The 17,697-nt window shown below is 43.0% G+C and overlaps 1 protein-coding gene across 2 annotated transcripts in view; it reads right to left on the reverse strand.

Moving 5' to 3' along the window:
• The window catches only part of HMCN1 (hemicentin 1), a 451,483-nt gene that overhangs the window by 8,599 nt on the left and 425,187 nt on the right, over nt 1-17,697 (reverse strand). Inside the window, exons 100-106 of one of the 2 annotated variants that reach the window (XM_019501224.1) lie at nt 17,380-17,514; nt 14,637-14,750; nt 14,140-14,265; nt 12,596-12,724; nt 8,491-8,841; nt 2,961-3,080; nt 667-793 (exon numbers count right to left, since the gene is read on the reverse strand). In XM_019501224.1, the coding sequence (XP_019356769.1) occupies nt 667-793; nt 2,961-3,080; nt 8,491-8,841; nt 12,596-12,724; nt 14,140-14,265; nt 14,637-14,750; nt 17,380-17,514 (1,102 nt within the window). Of the gene's footprint in view, nt 1-617; nt 794-2,960; nt 3,081-8,490; nt 8,842-12,595; nt 12,725-14,139; nt 14,266-14,636; nt 14,751-17,379; nt 17,515-17,697 lie in introns of those variants that run through there. The other variant, XM_019501215.1, reaches the window with a different exon arrangement.

Below are 17,697 nucleotides of genomic sequence, written 5' to 3' on the forward strand. Positions count from 1 at the left end.
CAGCTTCTAGCCTGAGCCACTGCAGGTATGTGCCTGCATTTCTGGGATGTCTGTATGGTTACAAATCAGTTTAGCCAGTCAGGTTAGACTAACCTGCATAGATTGAATCAATTTAGGCTCAGGCTTTTTGAACGTCTGTCCCTAGCCAAGCTGGCTATGGCCCATGCTGTGGCAGACAGGACAAAGGCAGACAGGACTGTGTCAGCTTAGGGCTTTTTGAAGATAATCAACAGGTAGCTGGTAATGTCCCTCCATTCCTTCCTTGGAAAAGCTGTTTAAGAAGAGCTTGAAATAATTGAGAGAGGCTGCTGTTTTGTTAATGAGCTGATAAACACTGAGTTAGGGGTGATAAACACTGTTAGCAACTCCCTGCTGGGCTGCTCAGGAGGGGGAAGGGGAACCGCTCCCTAATCAGAGTGTCCTGCAGGGCCCTGGCCACACCCCCATCAGTACAGGATTGTGGAAGGGAAGGGAGAGCTGCATGTGCCTGCATTTTTTCAGTCCAGAGGGGATGTCTGTGCAGTTACAAACCAGTTTAGCCTAGCCAGGTTAAACTAATCCGCAAAGATTGAATCCATTCAGGCTCAGGCTTTTTGAATGTCTGTCCCTAGCCTTAATGTCTTCCCATGCATCAATGAACCTAAAAGAAATTAAAATAAAACCTACCCAGAAAGAGGATCTCGCTGGTAGTTTGGTGGACAGGGTGTATCTATACACTGATAGCTTCCTCTCATGTTAAAACACATTCGATTTGATCCACAATGAATGTTCTGTTCTAAGCACTCATCAACATCTGATTGAAAAAAAAATGTACATAATAACTGGTCAGTATTGGAATGAATTTCAGACACAGACAAAGTTTAGCAAATTGATATCTAAAAATTGCCAGACCAGAACATACACTACATATGAATGAGTAAAAGTGTTCCATACTTGACCTTGCATGCACCTATTCTTAGAATCCCACCTTGATATTTGATACAGTGAAACTAGTAAACTCAGCATGCCCTTATGATACCATTTTTGGCAGGTATGGAAGAGAAGCTAAAGATCAGTTTGCCTTTGAAACTAGAACTACTTTCTTACCTCAAAGCAATGAACATCATAGTCCACACTACAGGCATACTGGCAAAATCATGCAAGATAGCTTATCAAGGTAGAAGGGGCAAGCATGTTTACATAGCTTTCTGATGACTTTTTTTTACAGTTTTATTGTAATATTTCTGGCTTAAATGTGTTCAAGTTGGAATGATGTTGCCTGCCTCATTTCCCTTACTAACTTGTACACTGGGAAAGAAGTGCTAATAGAGTCCTTGCTAGGACCCAGAACTGCCTACATGCCTGTGGGGAAAGACAGACGTACCTTCAGCAACAAAGGAATTCAATAGCTTCGGGTGGGCTTCCTTTGGAAGAGATACCCAGAGGCATCAAAGGAAGCAGAGGTCAGCATTGTAATGGACAAAGCAGCCTGAAAATAGGGTGTCAGTTTGGGGGCTGGAAGGTCTGAGGCAAGGAAAGAGCCATGGTACTCTAGGTTGCTTGGGCCGCACAGAACGGAGACAGAACAGCTGAGCTAACCTCGGGGTAACCAGGGCTGTGCAGGATGGACTGGGAACAGAAGTACTGTTTGACCTTTTGGAGGGGGCAGGATCTTCTGGCTCTGAGGCCTTTGCCCCTTACTAAATTCATTTAATGAGATGGAGGGGTCTGTTTTTGCTACTTGGAACTCAGGGTGCACTCCTTTCCGTTTGAAGTGGTAAAGGCCCCCTCTTAGGAGATGAACTGGAATGTAGCTCCATTTTTAAATAATGTAAAATTTTCTGTAATGAGGAAACTCATAACCCCTTTTCTTGGGATACAGATTTTGCTAATGCAACATTCTAATGCCAGATATTTTTGGAGTTTAAATTGGAGAGCAGCAAGTCAGTGCCTGCAGTTTTATTTACTATGTAATGTGTCAGATGTCTGTATATTTCTAAGCCAGCTTGGACAGGTATCAAAAAGGTTGTGCCAATAGGTGCATCTACACATAATCTACTATTATTAGGTGCAGCCTAATAATACTGCACAGTAGTGTGCCAGGCAAAAACCTGGGCTAATATGCTGCTGCACAGTAGTATTAGGCTACTGTATAGTTAGCACCTGTAAAAACCCATGCGCTGGTGTTACTGTATAGTAGTGCCAGTTACTGTCCATTGATTTAGTACTTGGTTATCCAAATACTAAATTTAATGTGGAGTAACTACAGTGCATTAATGAATGCATAGATGCATAGTTTCAACCTCTTATGTCGGTAGAGTTGCAAGTCATATCAAATAAGCTTGTTTATTTCTGGTGCTCCCTGTTTCTACTCAAAAATAGCCTTGCTTGAGGTGTTTTTAATTCTGGGCCCATCCAAAACACCTGCTTGAAGACAGAGTGGCTCATATAGTTTGGTAAATGGCCTGAACTATTTCCCTACTCAGCACAATTCTTAAATATTAATTTATGTTTAAATTTTAAAAATTAAAAATTATGTCCAAAGAAAGGATATAGTTTTTCAAACAGATAAGGAGCCCAGTAGAGGATGTGAACCAAAGAGAAGACAGGTCCACTGGGACCTTTTTTTTTTAATTACTATCATTTCAGTTGTTGTTTTTGTTTTTATTCAACTAGCCAACAAATTGTTGGTCACAACTGGAGATATGGATCCAAACTTTACCATCAAACCAGTTCAACCTTGAGGACATTCTGAAAACTGAACTCAGCAACAAATTTTGTAAATGATGTTACAATGGGTTGAATCAAAGCTCCAAATCTAAAGGCCCCTGAAACTTTGAGATGTTTGAAATTTAAATATTAGTTTTGTGCCTTGAAACCACATTGGAAGGGGATGATATATGTTTGTAGATGGACTATGAATTTGGTTCCTGTCCTGTCTCTGTACTTTCCCTCCTGGAGAAAGGAAGAGATTTACTTACCTTGGCATGTTTTGCCATTGATCATAAGACGATAACCAATTGGACAAACACAGTGATAACTTCCTAAGGTGTTTCTGCACTCATGCTGGCAGGCATCTCTGGTTTCACATTCATCAATATCTGAAAGAAATCCATGGAAATGTAAACATTCCTATTCTACAGTGAACAGATTGTCTCTTTGGGTACAGAACCTCTCAATATCATCCTAATCCCAAACCCTCCAAGTGCTTAATTTTTCTCTTTGTATAAAATGCATGTGTAGGGCTTCTGAGGAGATTTAGGAATCCTGCTTGTCATGGTGGGGGGAGAGCAAGACTAAGAAAGCCTTTTCTTTCACAATTCATATGTTCAATTGCTCCTAATTCTCTTTCATTTTTTCTCATGCTTTGCACTACTGGGGCTCTGTCTCTAGTTGACTTAATTACTTTTACTAAAATTACTGTTGAGGGGTTCCTTTCTTATTTAGGAGAGCCATTTTCCAATTGGTATTATACATTCTAATAAGAGAGTTCAGTGCTGGACAGTGAGCACATGGGGAGAGAAGGAAGATTGTGGTGCATTCATCCTACAAAATCTGCATCAATGAAAAGTCCCAGACCAATGACACTCAGGCCAGGAAGCACGCGGAGATGACTGGGGAAGACACTGATCCAAGGTATGTAGACAATATACTAGGCCTACATATCTCCAGTGGAAGTCTTTAGTTAGGGGACCTGCTGCTCCAGTTTAAAGTTTACCAAACAGGTGCAACTGCCTCCCTTGTAAATTGCCATCTCTCAGGCCACATGGGTGAATTAAGCTCAATATCTAGGAAAAGTCATAATTACTGTTTTTTGTAAATATACATTTTATCTTTGTGAACTAAAATTATCTGCATTAGACTAATAAGCTAGCAACTGCAAGCAGACTAAGGAATTTAGGCCTCTGACACATATTTCATTACAACATGATTAACCTGTTGATCACACCTTAAATAGTAACACACCCACATGTTCAAGTCAATTTATGGTGTGATACTGCAGTAAATGAGCCAAAAAATATTCCACTTATAATGCATAACATTTTTGTGGCTTGTTTGCATCATACCTTAAATTGATTGTGTGGCAGGTTGATATTGGCTATGACAGCTGAGTGTTGGGATCCAGCAGGAGGCAGCCCCAGGGTCTGGGACACAGCTGGCACCCCACCCAATCCCCAGAGGCACATGGGGGCACAGTTAGCCTGATATCAGGAAGCATCTCCCTGCTTTTGGTCTCATTGCACCCCAAACCTTTTAAAAAATGTGTGTGTTGCTCAGCTGCACACACATTTTTTACTCATTGGGGTGCACCAGGACCCCAGGATTGAGGAGCAGCTGCTCAATCCTGGGGTGCCCATGTGCTACAATGTGTAAAAATCCAAGTGCAGGGTTTAACATCCCCAGTGGGGGAGGTCCTTAGGCTCACCTTGTCCACAGCCTCTCATCCCCTTTGCCCTAGCAGTGCATCCAGAAACGGTTCTGATTGTTGGCTGGTGCTAGAAACTGCACTGAGACAGGTGCCAGACCCCAGTTTAGTGCCCAGCACCAGCTGACAAATAAGCTGATTATCAGGCACTCAGCCAGGCACCTGGCTTTCAACTTGCTAGTGTGTGGGAGGGGAGCCCAGGATCATGGAAAGAAAGTAGGATACATCTGGCATCTACCATATTTACTTGAATACAAGAGGTTTCCCTACCCCACAATCAGCAGGAAGGAGAAAGACCCTCATCTTACACTTGCATACAAGAAAGCCTCATTAAATACACTGTCTATCATTAAACTGCTGCCAAAAGTCACATGTGCTCAGTAATAACAAACTATAAGGTTGATTAAATGCAGCCAAAACTGAGCATAAGTATAAAATACATGACCCATATTGGGCAAACATATTGGTGGGGACCTATCACAGTGATAGATTAGTGCAGCCCAGCTGAATAAGATGTATGGTATTGCCCATTGAGCACAGTCCCCCTCAGCATGGACTTTTTAAAGTCATGGTGAGCTACTACACTGCATGCATTTCAACTTCCTTTTTTACTCCCACAGCTCATCTGTGCCTTTGTTTCCCATTTTCAGTGATTCTTGTTTCTTCATCAGCCTTATATATATGGCAGACATCACCAAATGGATCCCCAGACAGTTCACCCAGAATCCTTCTGCCCCTCCCCCCATTATATATAATTAATGTGGCCCTGCCCTCCCTGAGGTAGCAGTGAACCAGGTTACTATGAACCTCATTTGCTTATAAATTTTTGGAGGATCCCAGGACTCATGACAAGAACACCCAGGCCCAGTTATAAGTGGGGGGGCTAATTATCATAGGGATCCTTTGTAGGGGTATCTGGAGTACACAAACATACTGAGCAGTGCTGAGCTGTGGGGTCACCATGGCTTGAAATGGTCTTGATTCTGCTGAGACCCAACCCAATGAAATATGTGGTAAATCATGAGCCTTTTGACATTGACTTGACATCATACATAGTGGGTGTGTCTATACAAGACACTAAATGCACATTAGTTTAATTCTACTACACATTAGCACATCATGCAAAAAGCATACTACTGCTCAGTAGATCTTGTCTAATGTACAGTAGTATTACAAAAAAATTATTCTGCACTAATGTGCTGTGCCAATTATGTCACATTAAGTTAATATCTGTTATTACAGGTACTAAACTTAATGTGCTGTAATTACAGCACATTAATGAATATGTAGATGCACACCCAGTTTGTACTATATCAAAGAAGGTACAAAAATGCTGCTTAAAAGTATGTTTCTAGAGTACCTGTGTTAAAACTTGTAACGATTTCAAAAAACACAAAATGTATCAGTTGTGAATAAACTAAGTCTATGGGTACTATATGCAAATTACTAGTTATATTTATTTCAATGTCAGTGTTTTCAAATTTGCTTCTCACTTCCACATGCTCAGGGAGAATAGGGTTTGACTGTAAGGAGTGGAGGAAGAGGCTACAGGGGGAAGAAGTTTTGGGGAGGCAGAGGGCAAGGGAGCCACCTTATTCCTCAAATTTATTTGCCTTGATCTAGCAGTGGGAGGGGAACAAATTCAAAGCAAACCTCCAATAACTGAATTCTATACCTGGAAAATTATAACAAATGTATACATATTCCTTATATAAAATCTAATTATTGGAGGGGAGTTGTCTTGTCTTATATTCAGGGATGTTTTATCTTCAAGTAAATATGGTAACCCCCAATTTCATAATCATGCATCCTGTGCAGTAGAGTCCTCTTTCCAGCCAAACTTTCATTGGCTAGGAATTCTGATAGGTGATTTACACCCAGGAGAATCAGCAGCTGTTTACATTCCCCTTCTTGTGTAGATTGCTTGAAATAAAAATTAATTGCTGAAGGCACTCTGAGAGCAACAATCATGCAGCAGATATTTTCCATCTAGGAATGTTAAAGACATTAATTTATATTTCCGTCTACAAGAATATTACAAGAATATTACTTAAAGAAACAGATGCTTTATGACAGACTGTCCACCTTCCATAGAAATGGATGGTGCTCAGAGAAATCAGTTTAACGTCTCCTACTGAATCAAGCAGTGTTCCAGGTCTTTCACTGAAAAAGTCAGGTCCACAATAGGTGGTACTCACATACTGCTGACACCTTGTCAGTACAAGATAGGTTAAGGTCTATTTGACTGCAGCGTATGTATATTAGCACCATTATTTTATACCTACAACATAGTAAATGAAAATCGTAGGGGCAAAAAGCTCACTCTATAACTTACATCTTCAGTATGCATGCCAGGTATGTGCACATTATGTGACGAAGACTACACCATCATATTGAATGGGTACAGGAAAATTTCAAGAGGCAAACATGCTCTTATTCACTTGCACTGAATTGTATGATACGCTATATGGCTGAATAGCCCTTGGAATCAATAATGACACTTGCAGAGAAAAGTGCTACTTAATATGGGAAGAGCGTCAGAATCTGGTCTTTATATAGCTGCTAATTTCAAATGGCACTTCTACACGTGCTCCAGGGGTGGGGGTACTTTAATTAGAGTGGCTCTTGCTTTAGTTCAATGAGCTTTAGTTCAAGCACCCCCGCTGCCATTTTGAAGCACAAGGATGCTGATACATGAGATGCAGCGGTTGGCTGGAGCATGGTAATTACCATTTTCCAGCAAACTCGATTAATCAAGTCTGCTCTGACACACTGTAATTACTGCACATCAGAACAGCCTCGCAGCATGTCTACAGGCACCCAAAAAGATTAAACCTCTTCCCAGCTTTTGCCAGTTGTCACTTCTGCTGATCATTTTTTAAACTAGAAGTCAGCATTACTCAAAGGAATCTTCCCACTTCCTTTCCACCTTGGTCCACTTATGGCTTGTATTACTTTCTTGCTAGTCTGTTATGGAAACATACACACAGCTTGTTGCATGCTCTGGTCTGCAGATCTCTTTCTGGACCCTTGTCTAGCCTACAGTGAATGTGATCTGTGGACACCCAGAGAATCTGAGTGGCTACCCAATAAAGACTAGCTTGTAAACATGAAGAGACTGAGCCCACTGCTTAAAAATACATCTGGCAGTTAATATCACATGCTAAGGTGCCTTTAGATTTCCTAAGAAGTAGAGTTACGCTTGTGATAACAAAGAACATAGAGCACTTTTCTTCAGTGAAAGATAGCAAAGAGTTTGAGAGAGAGGCGGTATTATCGTCTTGGTACAGATGGAAAAGTGAATCGTAGAATGGCAAAGTGCTTGACTTTCAGTGGTACTGAACATCTGCAGTTCCTAATGCCTTCAGTGGGACCACTAAGGTTCAGAGCCTCTGAGAATCAGGCCAACAGTGGCTTGCTAAAGGTTGTAGGGATGGGTAGTCCAAAGGAGAATCCGTGGTTCCATACTCCTACTTTCAGAGAAAGGCAATACTCTTATTCTTATTTCCTGACCTTTGCAGGACATTTTCTTTGTCCCTCCATACTCAGTAGGTTGTTAAGTATACCATAATTCCTATGTATTTAACAAGCCATGGCATCCATTTTATAAACTGTGCATTTATATTAAGCTTATGGATATGACTATCCCTTGGCCTATACCAGTGATGCTGTTGTTTGGTGCCCAGTCCTGAAATCCTTGTTCAGAATTTATTTGGGACAAATTCCCATAGAATTAAGTAGCGCTTTAATATGAAAAAGGGTCTACAGGGCTGGTGGTTGTTTTTCTTCACACCCATTGGTGGTTGTTTTTCTTCACACCCACAGAAAGAGAACAAAATTAAGTATTTTTTAGCCTGAGAATATACAGTGAAATAACATGCACTGGGGAGATGGAGGGGGACCTGAACATATTTTACTACTGTTTGTCTGGAAAAACATGCATAACTCCTTGAAACTTAACTATGGTCATACAAAAATTATAGCATCCCATGCTGTCATGCATCTCTAATGTATGAAATAGTAATCGAAGAGTAAGGTCAATATATCTACAACAAGAGAATTGGATAGATATGACTGACATTTACCTATACATTTGTCATTTCTTGCCTCATAGCCTTCAGGGCAAGTTTCTCTAATATTCCTTTTAGTCCTGGAGAAGGGTATTCTGCTGTTCCTATACTCTGAGTAGGAGCTGTAGAGATTTGAGGAGTGCCTGTAATATTGTTGAGGTTGATAGATGTCTCTCACAGGGGAGATTTGAGCATAGTTATAGCTACTATAATAAGCACCATAATCTGGCAATCTCTCCAATCCAGCGCAAGATTTCCCATCACCTAATAAATGCTGTCCTGGTGGACAGCCACACTTGAAGCTGCCGGGAGTGTTGGTGCACTGAACTGCGCAAGGCTTAGGTGCTTGTTCACATTCATTAATGTCTGCTCATGTGACATGATCCAGAACAACAAACCATGCAAAAAGGAGAAGAAAAAACAACACACAAAATATATCAGTCTGTAGAACAAACTGAGAACACAAATGAGATACCAAAGGCAGTAAAATATGAAAAGCCCAGTGCCAAAGAGAAAGGGGTACTTTACCATGTGCAGTAATATATCTTACTCCTCCCTTAAAGCTGGTTTTGCCATGAGAATGTGATTATATAAGCCTAAAGCTCTTTTGAGTATGCTGATCCTCATGGGAAGGCATTCAGTAAAGTAGACATTAAGGGGAAGCTGGCTATAAAGAAAAGATGTCTGAATTTTCTTCTCTCATTTCATGCTTGTAGGGTCTGAAAACACTGCTATCATTCCTATGGCCCCTTGCATTGCTCCTGAATAATTCCTATAGCGGCTAAGAGTCAAGCTGAAAAAACCCCAAACTTTTTCAGGAGGCTGACATTGTTACACTTAGGCTTGTTGACTGTTGGTAACTTCAGCCTCGTCAGCCTTTAGAGACTCTTCTGCCTGCCCCAGGAGTAAGTTCCCACTCTACTTATCAAAAGAATAGAGTAGTCTTACATGAAACCCTGGTGGGAAATGGAGGAGGAAGGAGCTAGAAGGATCCCCAGAAAGGTGCATAGAAAAAATGAAAAGACTAATCCATATGCTGTATATCTTGAGAGAGTCCTATTACAAGAACTATCAGGCCCAATATGCCATGAGACTGAGAATGAAATGAGTTACTGAGCGTGCCTTGGACTCAACCAACTTAAGAAGGAGCAGCACATGTGACAGTAGCAAAAGTTAAAGCAATAAGTCAGTCTTACTTTTTTTTCTTATACCAAAGCCATGCTCATGACTTACAGCTGAAGTGATCACTGACTTCAGGGAAAGCCAAAGCATTCACTAGACAGTATCCCTTTTTATTGTTCATTATGAATATAAGAAAATAATAAGAACTAGCACCTTAGATGTCTTAGTTTTTATTTATATTATTGGCCCAATTTTATTTGATCATAAACTCTAAGTGTAACAAATGCCTTGTACTTTGCATACTGTATGGTGCCAGTACAGCTATTGGTGTTATTTGTCTAATATTTATTACTTCAGTGCCAAGAAGCCTTAACCTAGACTTGACCCAATTTAGCTATGCACACACTATAAAAACATGTGCATGAACAGATTTTCAAGTATTTTACAAAGTCACGTTTCCACAAAATGCATGCATACATACGTACATAAATGTAAGTATGTATGTATGTATGTATGTATAATATCTTTACAATATATCATTTGAAATATATATATATATATATATATATATATATATGAATTGGTTTAGCCACGTCCTCCCCCTCTCCCTGAATTTTTATCTTACAGACTGAATCAGCAGCACTGACTAGCCTTCATTAAGAATAAGGCCTTTTTATTGGTTTTGCATGTGGAGTCTTTAGATTTGAACTGGGGGTCAGTCATTTCTAGCAGAAATGTTGCTTGCTTTTCTACGTTACAAAAATCAAGACTGTCCAGGACTTTTGAGACAGATCTGAGTTGAGGGAGGATGGGGGTGCAGTGAGCAGAGAGAATACTATGGTCTACAGCTAAACAGCTAAAATTTTGAAAACAAAATATTTCAGTTTAAATACATTCCTTACTTTGACAGTAAGTAAGCTAGATACTTTTTAAACAGAAAAAGCTAAGTTTACAAAGCAGCCAATGAGCATTTATAGCACCTAAATTTCAGGGTTTTTTCCTGTTCATGAATGCTTCTCACTATGGAAAATACTTGACACTATAGTGTGATAGCCATGCTACAGCTACTAAAATGTTAATGAGAAGTCTCTTAACTTCAGGTTTACATGGCTATGTAAGGAGTAAAAAAGTGTATACATTTTGTGGAGGCAGCACCACAATTTTTGCCCTCCAGACAGGAGATATAGCTAGAGTATGTATTCATGTGAATCCAAGGACTTATTTTATCCTGCATAGTAATCTGTCCAAAGAGGTAGAGCAGCAGGACCATATCAACTCCCTCCACACTGACTACTAGACCTAGATAGGTGTACAGTATTCATAGGCTATGCCATAGCAAAGGATGGTTAAATGTGTGCACTCTTTTGGCTCCATGAGTTGAGTTCTGAGATGAACTATGTCTGCTGAGATGACAATCCCTGCTGAAGGTTGCCCTCTGGGAGGTCCACACTATTCTCCTCACGAGCTTGTTTGTGAATCAAAGATGCTAGCACCCTACTGAATAGTGTACATACTGAGTGTGTCTACACATGCATAAACACTCCCAGACAGGCGTCCACACATGCAGGGAAATGGGAGCCAATTTGCTGCTAATGGCAGCAAACTATCTCTGCTTCCTGGGCCCTGAGATGGGCCCTGCTGCCTAGAGCTCCCCCTGGGTGCTAGCCCAGGGTCTGGCACGGAGCACTGGACCAGGAGACAACTGTCTCCAGGGCTAGGATATTGCCCCCTGCCCCCAGGGGGCTGCCTGCTGCCAGGGCGAGGACATGGAGTTCTTGGCCATGGCTCTCTGATTGGGGAAAAGGGACTTGGAAAGATCTGTAGAGGAGGGGCAGGTCCCAGCCCCCTGCCCCAATCTGCCAGTGGGGCACTTAGCATTGAGCTCACTCCTACCTGCCCCACTGAAAGATCGGGGTGGAAGGCTGGAACCTACCCCACCCCTGAAGCTCTTTCCAAGCCCTGTGCTTCAACTGGAGCATGGCGCTGGGACCTGACCCTGACTGGGATAGTTCCCAGCCCCTGCTCTGCAACTGTGGGGTTGGGGCTGGGGAGCCTGTTCCCCATCCAATTCTGCAATCACAGAGCTGAGTAGGGAACAGGATTCCCAGCCCCTGCCAGCAGTGAGTTCCCAGGGGCAGCTCCACAGTTGCGGGGCTGGTGCTGGGAGATCCTTATCTGGATCATTATCTCCCAGCACTGGCCTCCACAGTCATGCAGCTGGCACTGGAAGCTAAGGATCTCCCAGTCCTCCACTACCCAATCACAATGTTGGAGCAGGGGGCTTGGAGTTCCCCACTGCCAGGGCAGGAGGACATAGTCCCTGTCCAGGCTGTGATGGTGGAGCTCACCCCAGCAGCATGGAGCAATCTCCTGCCCCCTAGTGGCTAGCTGACTGGAAGAAGTTTTGCTCCCTGTGAAGTATATACACAAGAACTACTGCACAGTAAGTAATCACAAGTAATTTTGCAATTAGCAAATTTACTTGCGATTAGGTTTACTGAGCGGTAAGCATATGCACGTGTAGACGCACATGCCTACTGTATAGTAAACTACACTACTGCAGAGTAAAGCATCTCATGTAGATACACCCACAGATAACTACATTTATTGTCAAAGGAACTAACTTAAGAAAGGCTATTTGGTGTTGACCCTGCAAGGATTTTCCTAAATTCACCCCAATATGCTTGGTTATTACAGAAAACATGACATACATACTCTACTGTTGATCCAAGATCTATGGAGTATTATACTTCAGTACAATAAAATTCCTTAACAGAACAATTTCAAGTAGGAATGGTCGACACATTTGTTTTGTTTTGAAATAATTAATATTATTATGAGCATTTTTTTGCTCCCTAACAGTAGGCTTATCTGTTTAGCTTATAGTCTTCAAAAGGGATAGTGTCTCTAGTCATGTTATAGCATAAAAAGCAGCCAAAAAGCAGTAGCTGAGTGTATGGAATGGTTGTTAGTGTAATGTGATTTCCACTCATCTTACCCACACAAGGTCTTCCAATTCCTTGAGAGCGATAACCTCTTGAACACCCACAACGGTGACTCCCCCGTGTATTCTCACAAATCTGGTTGTACCTGCACTGATGGGTACCATCTCTGCATTCATCAATGTCTAAAAGGAACAGAGGTAATAAATAGTGACTTAATTGTTCTTGAAACTTCAAGTCCTCTCTTTCTAAACATATTAAGATGGAGGTAAATAACAGCTGAGTTTGGTCCTGTCTTTTATGTACTTTCTAAGCTGAGGGAACAAAATACATTTCTTATCTGTAATAACATTGGACACTACCTGTTCACAACAATTGTGTGACAGACTATGATGAGTCTGGGTTATACTGGGACTAGATGTAGAAATAAAAAACAATCTTCCATCTTAATTGCATTTATTTACTTAAACCTTTAATAAGTTTCCAGTTGATTAGCAGTAGGTTTTTAATCTAACCAAATCCAAAATAAATGAGGTCAAAATCTGCTTTCCCTTAGTGCCCTATTTCTAGAAAGCGAGATATGATAAAACTCCCTTGAACTGATAATTCTTAAGAGCAGCTCTGAAACAATCTTGTAACAACCCTATAATCTCGACATAAAACCTTAAAATGTACTTGTAGAGAACAGGCACCCTCTATGAAACATTAGCATACGTAGCTCAAAAAGGGTACAATATTTCTTACTCCAACACTCAAATGAGTTTGTAAGTATGGAAATAGAGCAGTAGAGTCCAGCCCAGTTGTTCTTGGGAACAACCAGGGTTCAATGGGTCCTGGGAAAGTTTATCTTGGAAGAGTGAACATTTGTACACAAACCTTCTGAGAGAAGCTGCAGCACAGTCCTTCAGCATCCCAGTATGCCTTGCTCATATCTCACTTCCTGCCTATGGGTCCAGGGAGATAGTGTGACACTCAGTCTGGACTGTACTGCTTGAGCTGAGGAGGGAGCCCTTGCACACACCCCACACTGCAGGGAGTTGTGCTGCAGGGAGAGGCAGTCTGTGTCAACCAATCTGGGCTTCCCTAAGCACTGCTGTCAGCTGTCACTAAACAGACTGGGGGGTCTACAATACCCACTGAAATATGTGCATAGGGCCCCCTGGCTGCAGTGGCATGGCATTTGAACATTTGTTCAGGTAAGTTTTTCTATCAGGAAAACAAAACCAGGGGAATCTTCCTGGATCACTTGAACATATGTGTGCAGCCACTGACTCCATTACTACTATTTAAAAAAAAAAAGAGAGAGATGAGAAGAACAAACATATACTTTCACCATTTGTTTAAAGGGGTTAATGAAAATCTTGGGCACTTGGAGGACATCCAGCACCAGTTAACATGAATTTTCACAAAGCAGTCAAACAGCATAAGCCTGGCCATAAGTCAAAAGAAGTTAATGATGCTAGGTGTGAAATACAAGTAATTTATTTAGTTGTCTAGAAACAGACTTAGGTACTAATCTTGATGCATCACCCTTTGAAAATGTTGGCCAAAGCCCATATGCATTACAATCATGATGCAGTAAATGAATCCATATACCCACCAATACATGTTCCATTGTCTGCCTTAGTCATTCCATTTGGACACAGATCAATGCACTTATAGCCACCACGTGTGTTCTTGCAGTGCTGATCAGGTCTGCATACATTCTGCCTGCATTCATTTATATCTTTAAAAAAATTAGAGATGGATTTAAAATTAGCTGACTTGTTAATACTCTATTCCACAAAACCAGGGTAATCAAACCTAATTCTATTCTGTACATGCATCTACCTTCACAAATATGTATATAGTTGTGTATACACAGTTTGCCTGTCTCATGCATGTTTCACAGCCTCACTTGCACTTTTTCAATTATTTCATATCCAAGTGAAATCAAGTAAAATGATCTAGTTTGGTTTTGTAAGCTCATTCAAAAATCTTAAGGATTTAGAGGGGATATGTTTTTGCTGCATGCCCCTTTATAAAAAACTACATTTGAAATCAAATTAACGAACTACATAGACATTCTGTTTCCTGGGACCTAGTTTTCTTCCGTACCCATGCATTTTCTGCCTTTTAGCTGATATCCTGGGTCACATCCACAATGGAAACTTCCTATGGTATTGAAGCAATGCTGATGACAGGAATTGGATTCTTGGCATTCATTAACATCTGTTGAATAATACAAAGTCTTCAGTGTTACAGCTGTGGATCACCTTATTCATATACACAAAACATTGTTTTAGCATGTTTAACATTTTAAGCTCTTATTTGATCTCTAATTCTCATCTTCCCTTTTTATGCTTTTCCCCTATAGCAGTGGTCTCCAACCTTTTAAATACCAGACCACTTTTTGAATTAAAGTCCAACCCAGGATCTGCTGTGCCCTTCCCACCTCCCAGCATGTCAGCCTGTGGGGAGGAAAGGGGGGACAGATTGAGGCAGAGGGAGAAAAAATTATTTGGGGGTGCTGATCATGGTAGATCCTAGGTTGGACTTTAATTAAAAAAGGTAAGGCTGTGGGGGAAGGGGTGGGGGGAGGGGCAGATCAAGGCCCCAGCAGTGAGGGAGGGAGCAGGACACAGGCACGAGCAGGGTCTGGGGTGAGTGGGACCCCAGCTGGGCCACGTGGTGGGACAAGTGGAGCCTGGGAGGCACGTGATCCCCAATCTGTGTACAGGGCAGAGGCAGCTGCCGCTGTGGGCTGGGCTTTGAGCCCCATTACCTTGAGAACCATGCAGTGCAATGTGTGTGTCCTGCTGCCAGGTGGGCAGGGAGCACGTGGCAGCTTCAGCAGAAAGCAAAGCCTCCGCCCACCCCCTGCCCACTGATCAGGGGAGCACATGGCCCCCCGGCTCCACTTGTCCCACCATCGGGTCTGCCTGGGCCCCACTCACCTCAGCCTCTGTTCCTGCCTGTGCCCTGCTCCCTCCCTTCACCACTGGGGCCTCAATCTGCTATTTCCAGTGTAGGACTGGGCCGTGCTGCACTCAGGACAGGTGGCGGCAACACTGGGAAGGGGACTTGGGGGGGCTACAGTGAATTTCTGGGTGGCTGCAGCCCCCTGTAGCCCTCCTCCCAGGGCTGCCACCACCACCCACCCTAAGCACAGCCTTGTCCAGCCCTGCACCGGGAAGAACCTGGCACTACCCTGGCCCCAGCCTGCAGCAGCAGCTCACCCTCACCCCACGCGCAGATCTGGGGGCACATGCTCCCAGCGTGCATACCTCCCATCCCCGTGTCCCCCAGATGAGCCACTTGTGGCTCTGTCCCATGTCCTGCCCCAGCTGTGCAGTGCCTGCCTCTGCCACAGCCACAGCCACAGCCCCACTCCCTCCCTCACCACTGCTGCAGCCACCTGTGCTGCCCCACGTTTGGGAGGGGCATGTATACCCGTGATCTGTGCATGGAGCAGAGGTGGCTGCCTCTGTGTGCTGGGCTTCATGCCCCAAGCCCTGCTGTAGCTGGCCTGAGAGTGGCCCAATGCCACTGCATCCTGCTGCTGGGCTGAGCCTCACCCTCTGCCCACCTGGCAATGGGACATATGCTCCTGGAGCAGCTGCAGCAGGGCTCAGGACACAAAGCGCAGCGTGCAGCAGCAGCCGCCTCTGCCCCATATGCAGATGGGGGGGCACATGTCTCCCAGGCCTCTGTCGGGGTGCACACAGTGGCAGGAGCCCCCCATGCACATGGATGAGCTGCCCGGGCTCTGATCCTGTCACCACCCAGCCTGGCCAGGGCCCCACTCACCTCAGCCCCTGCTTCTGCCTGTTCCCCACTCTCAATGTGGCCTCAGTCTGACTGACCTGCTGGTCAAAGCGGGGCATGTGCATGCGTGCGCACAGTCCGGCCTCCCCTCCCCCCCTGGCTCAGATAGACTGTCCGAGGTGCTGCAGTTGACCAGTAGATTGCGATCAACTGGTTGGTGACCACTGCCCTTCACAATTTCATGTTCTTTGTGGAAACATGAAAAAAGCAGTTTTTGAGAACCCTGTAAAAATGGCAATCCCCACAATTTTGGTATGGAATCACCAGGAAAAAAAACTACTAAAAATAAAATTCTGGCTCCACAGTGGGTGCCTGTAGTCCCTCAGGGCCACTTAAGCCCAGCCTTGCAGCCCACCGGGGGGAAGGGAGAGGAGGGAAGCCACCAGCATGAGGAGGAACAGCAAAAATAGTGGCTGCACCTGCCACCCCTCACTGCTGATTGGCTGAGAGGGCTGCCCATTGACTGCCCCTCTCTGCCAATTAGTGGCAAGGGATGGAGCCCTCTTGGCCAATCAGCAGCAAGGAATGGGGCTGCTGAGGCCCCTTGGCCAATCAACAGTGAGAGGGCTGCAGTGAAAAGACCTCAAAAATGGTGCCCCACACTCTGAGTGGCCTGCAATTTTTCCCTACTCCTTAGCACAATTTAGGTACATCTCTACCTATAGGTAGTCAGGCATGCAAATATGGTGTCATGTAGAGAAAATTGCAGGCATACAGTGAAAATTTGTAATACCAGAACAAGAAAATGTATTTTCCTCATTCCATAACAATGGAAGATAGACAAAAGATTAAGGAATAATAATTTTACTTTATTTCAGTGCAGGTTTTTTCCTTTCTGAGAGTCTAGAGAGCAGAAATGCACTGAAGGCACCTTATCAGAATGGCCCAGAAAAACCTCAGAATAGTTTGATACGTGAGGACTGTAGGACTTTTATCTATACAGAACCAAACATTTCTTGGGAGAGATATTTACAAACATGGTTTAAATGAGAGAAGTATAGCTTGAGGTTAATAAATAAAGACCTCTTCATACCTTGGCAGCTTAGTCCATCAGATGTTCTTTTAAAGCCAATTCCACACCTAACCACACAGCGATATGAACCAATGATATTCTCACAGTCTTGACCTGCATGACAGGAATGTCCACCTAACGTGCACTCATCAATATCTACAATAAAAGCAAATAACAAGCATCAATACCTGTAAATGTAAAAGAGGTTTAAAATATCCATTACAAGTAAAAACTATAAATAAAAATATTTAACATTTTAGGAAATAAAACATTCTGGTATAACACACATTTGTCACCTGTAGATTTATATTCTGTGCCAGTGGCAAGAAGGTGTATACA

This window comes from Gavialis gangeticus, unplaced genomic scaffold (assembly GCF_001723915.1).
Source record: "Gavialis gangeticus isolate Ggan-Ray unplaced genomic scaffold, GavGan_comp1, whole genome shotgun sequence".
Taxonomy (NCBI): Eukaryota; Metazoa; Chordata; order Crocodylia; family Gavialidae; genus Gavialis; species Gavialis gangeticus.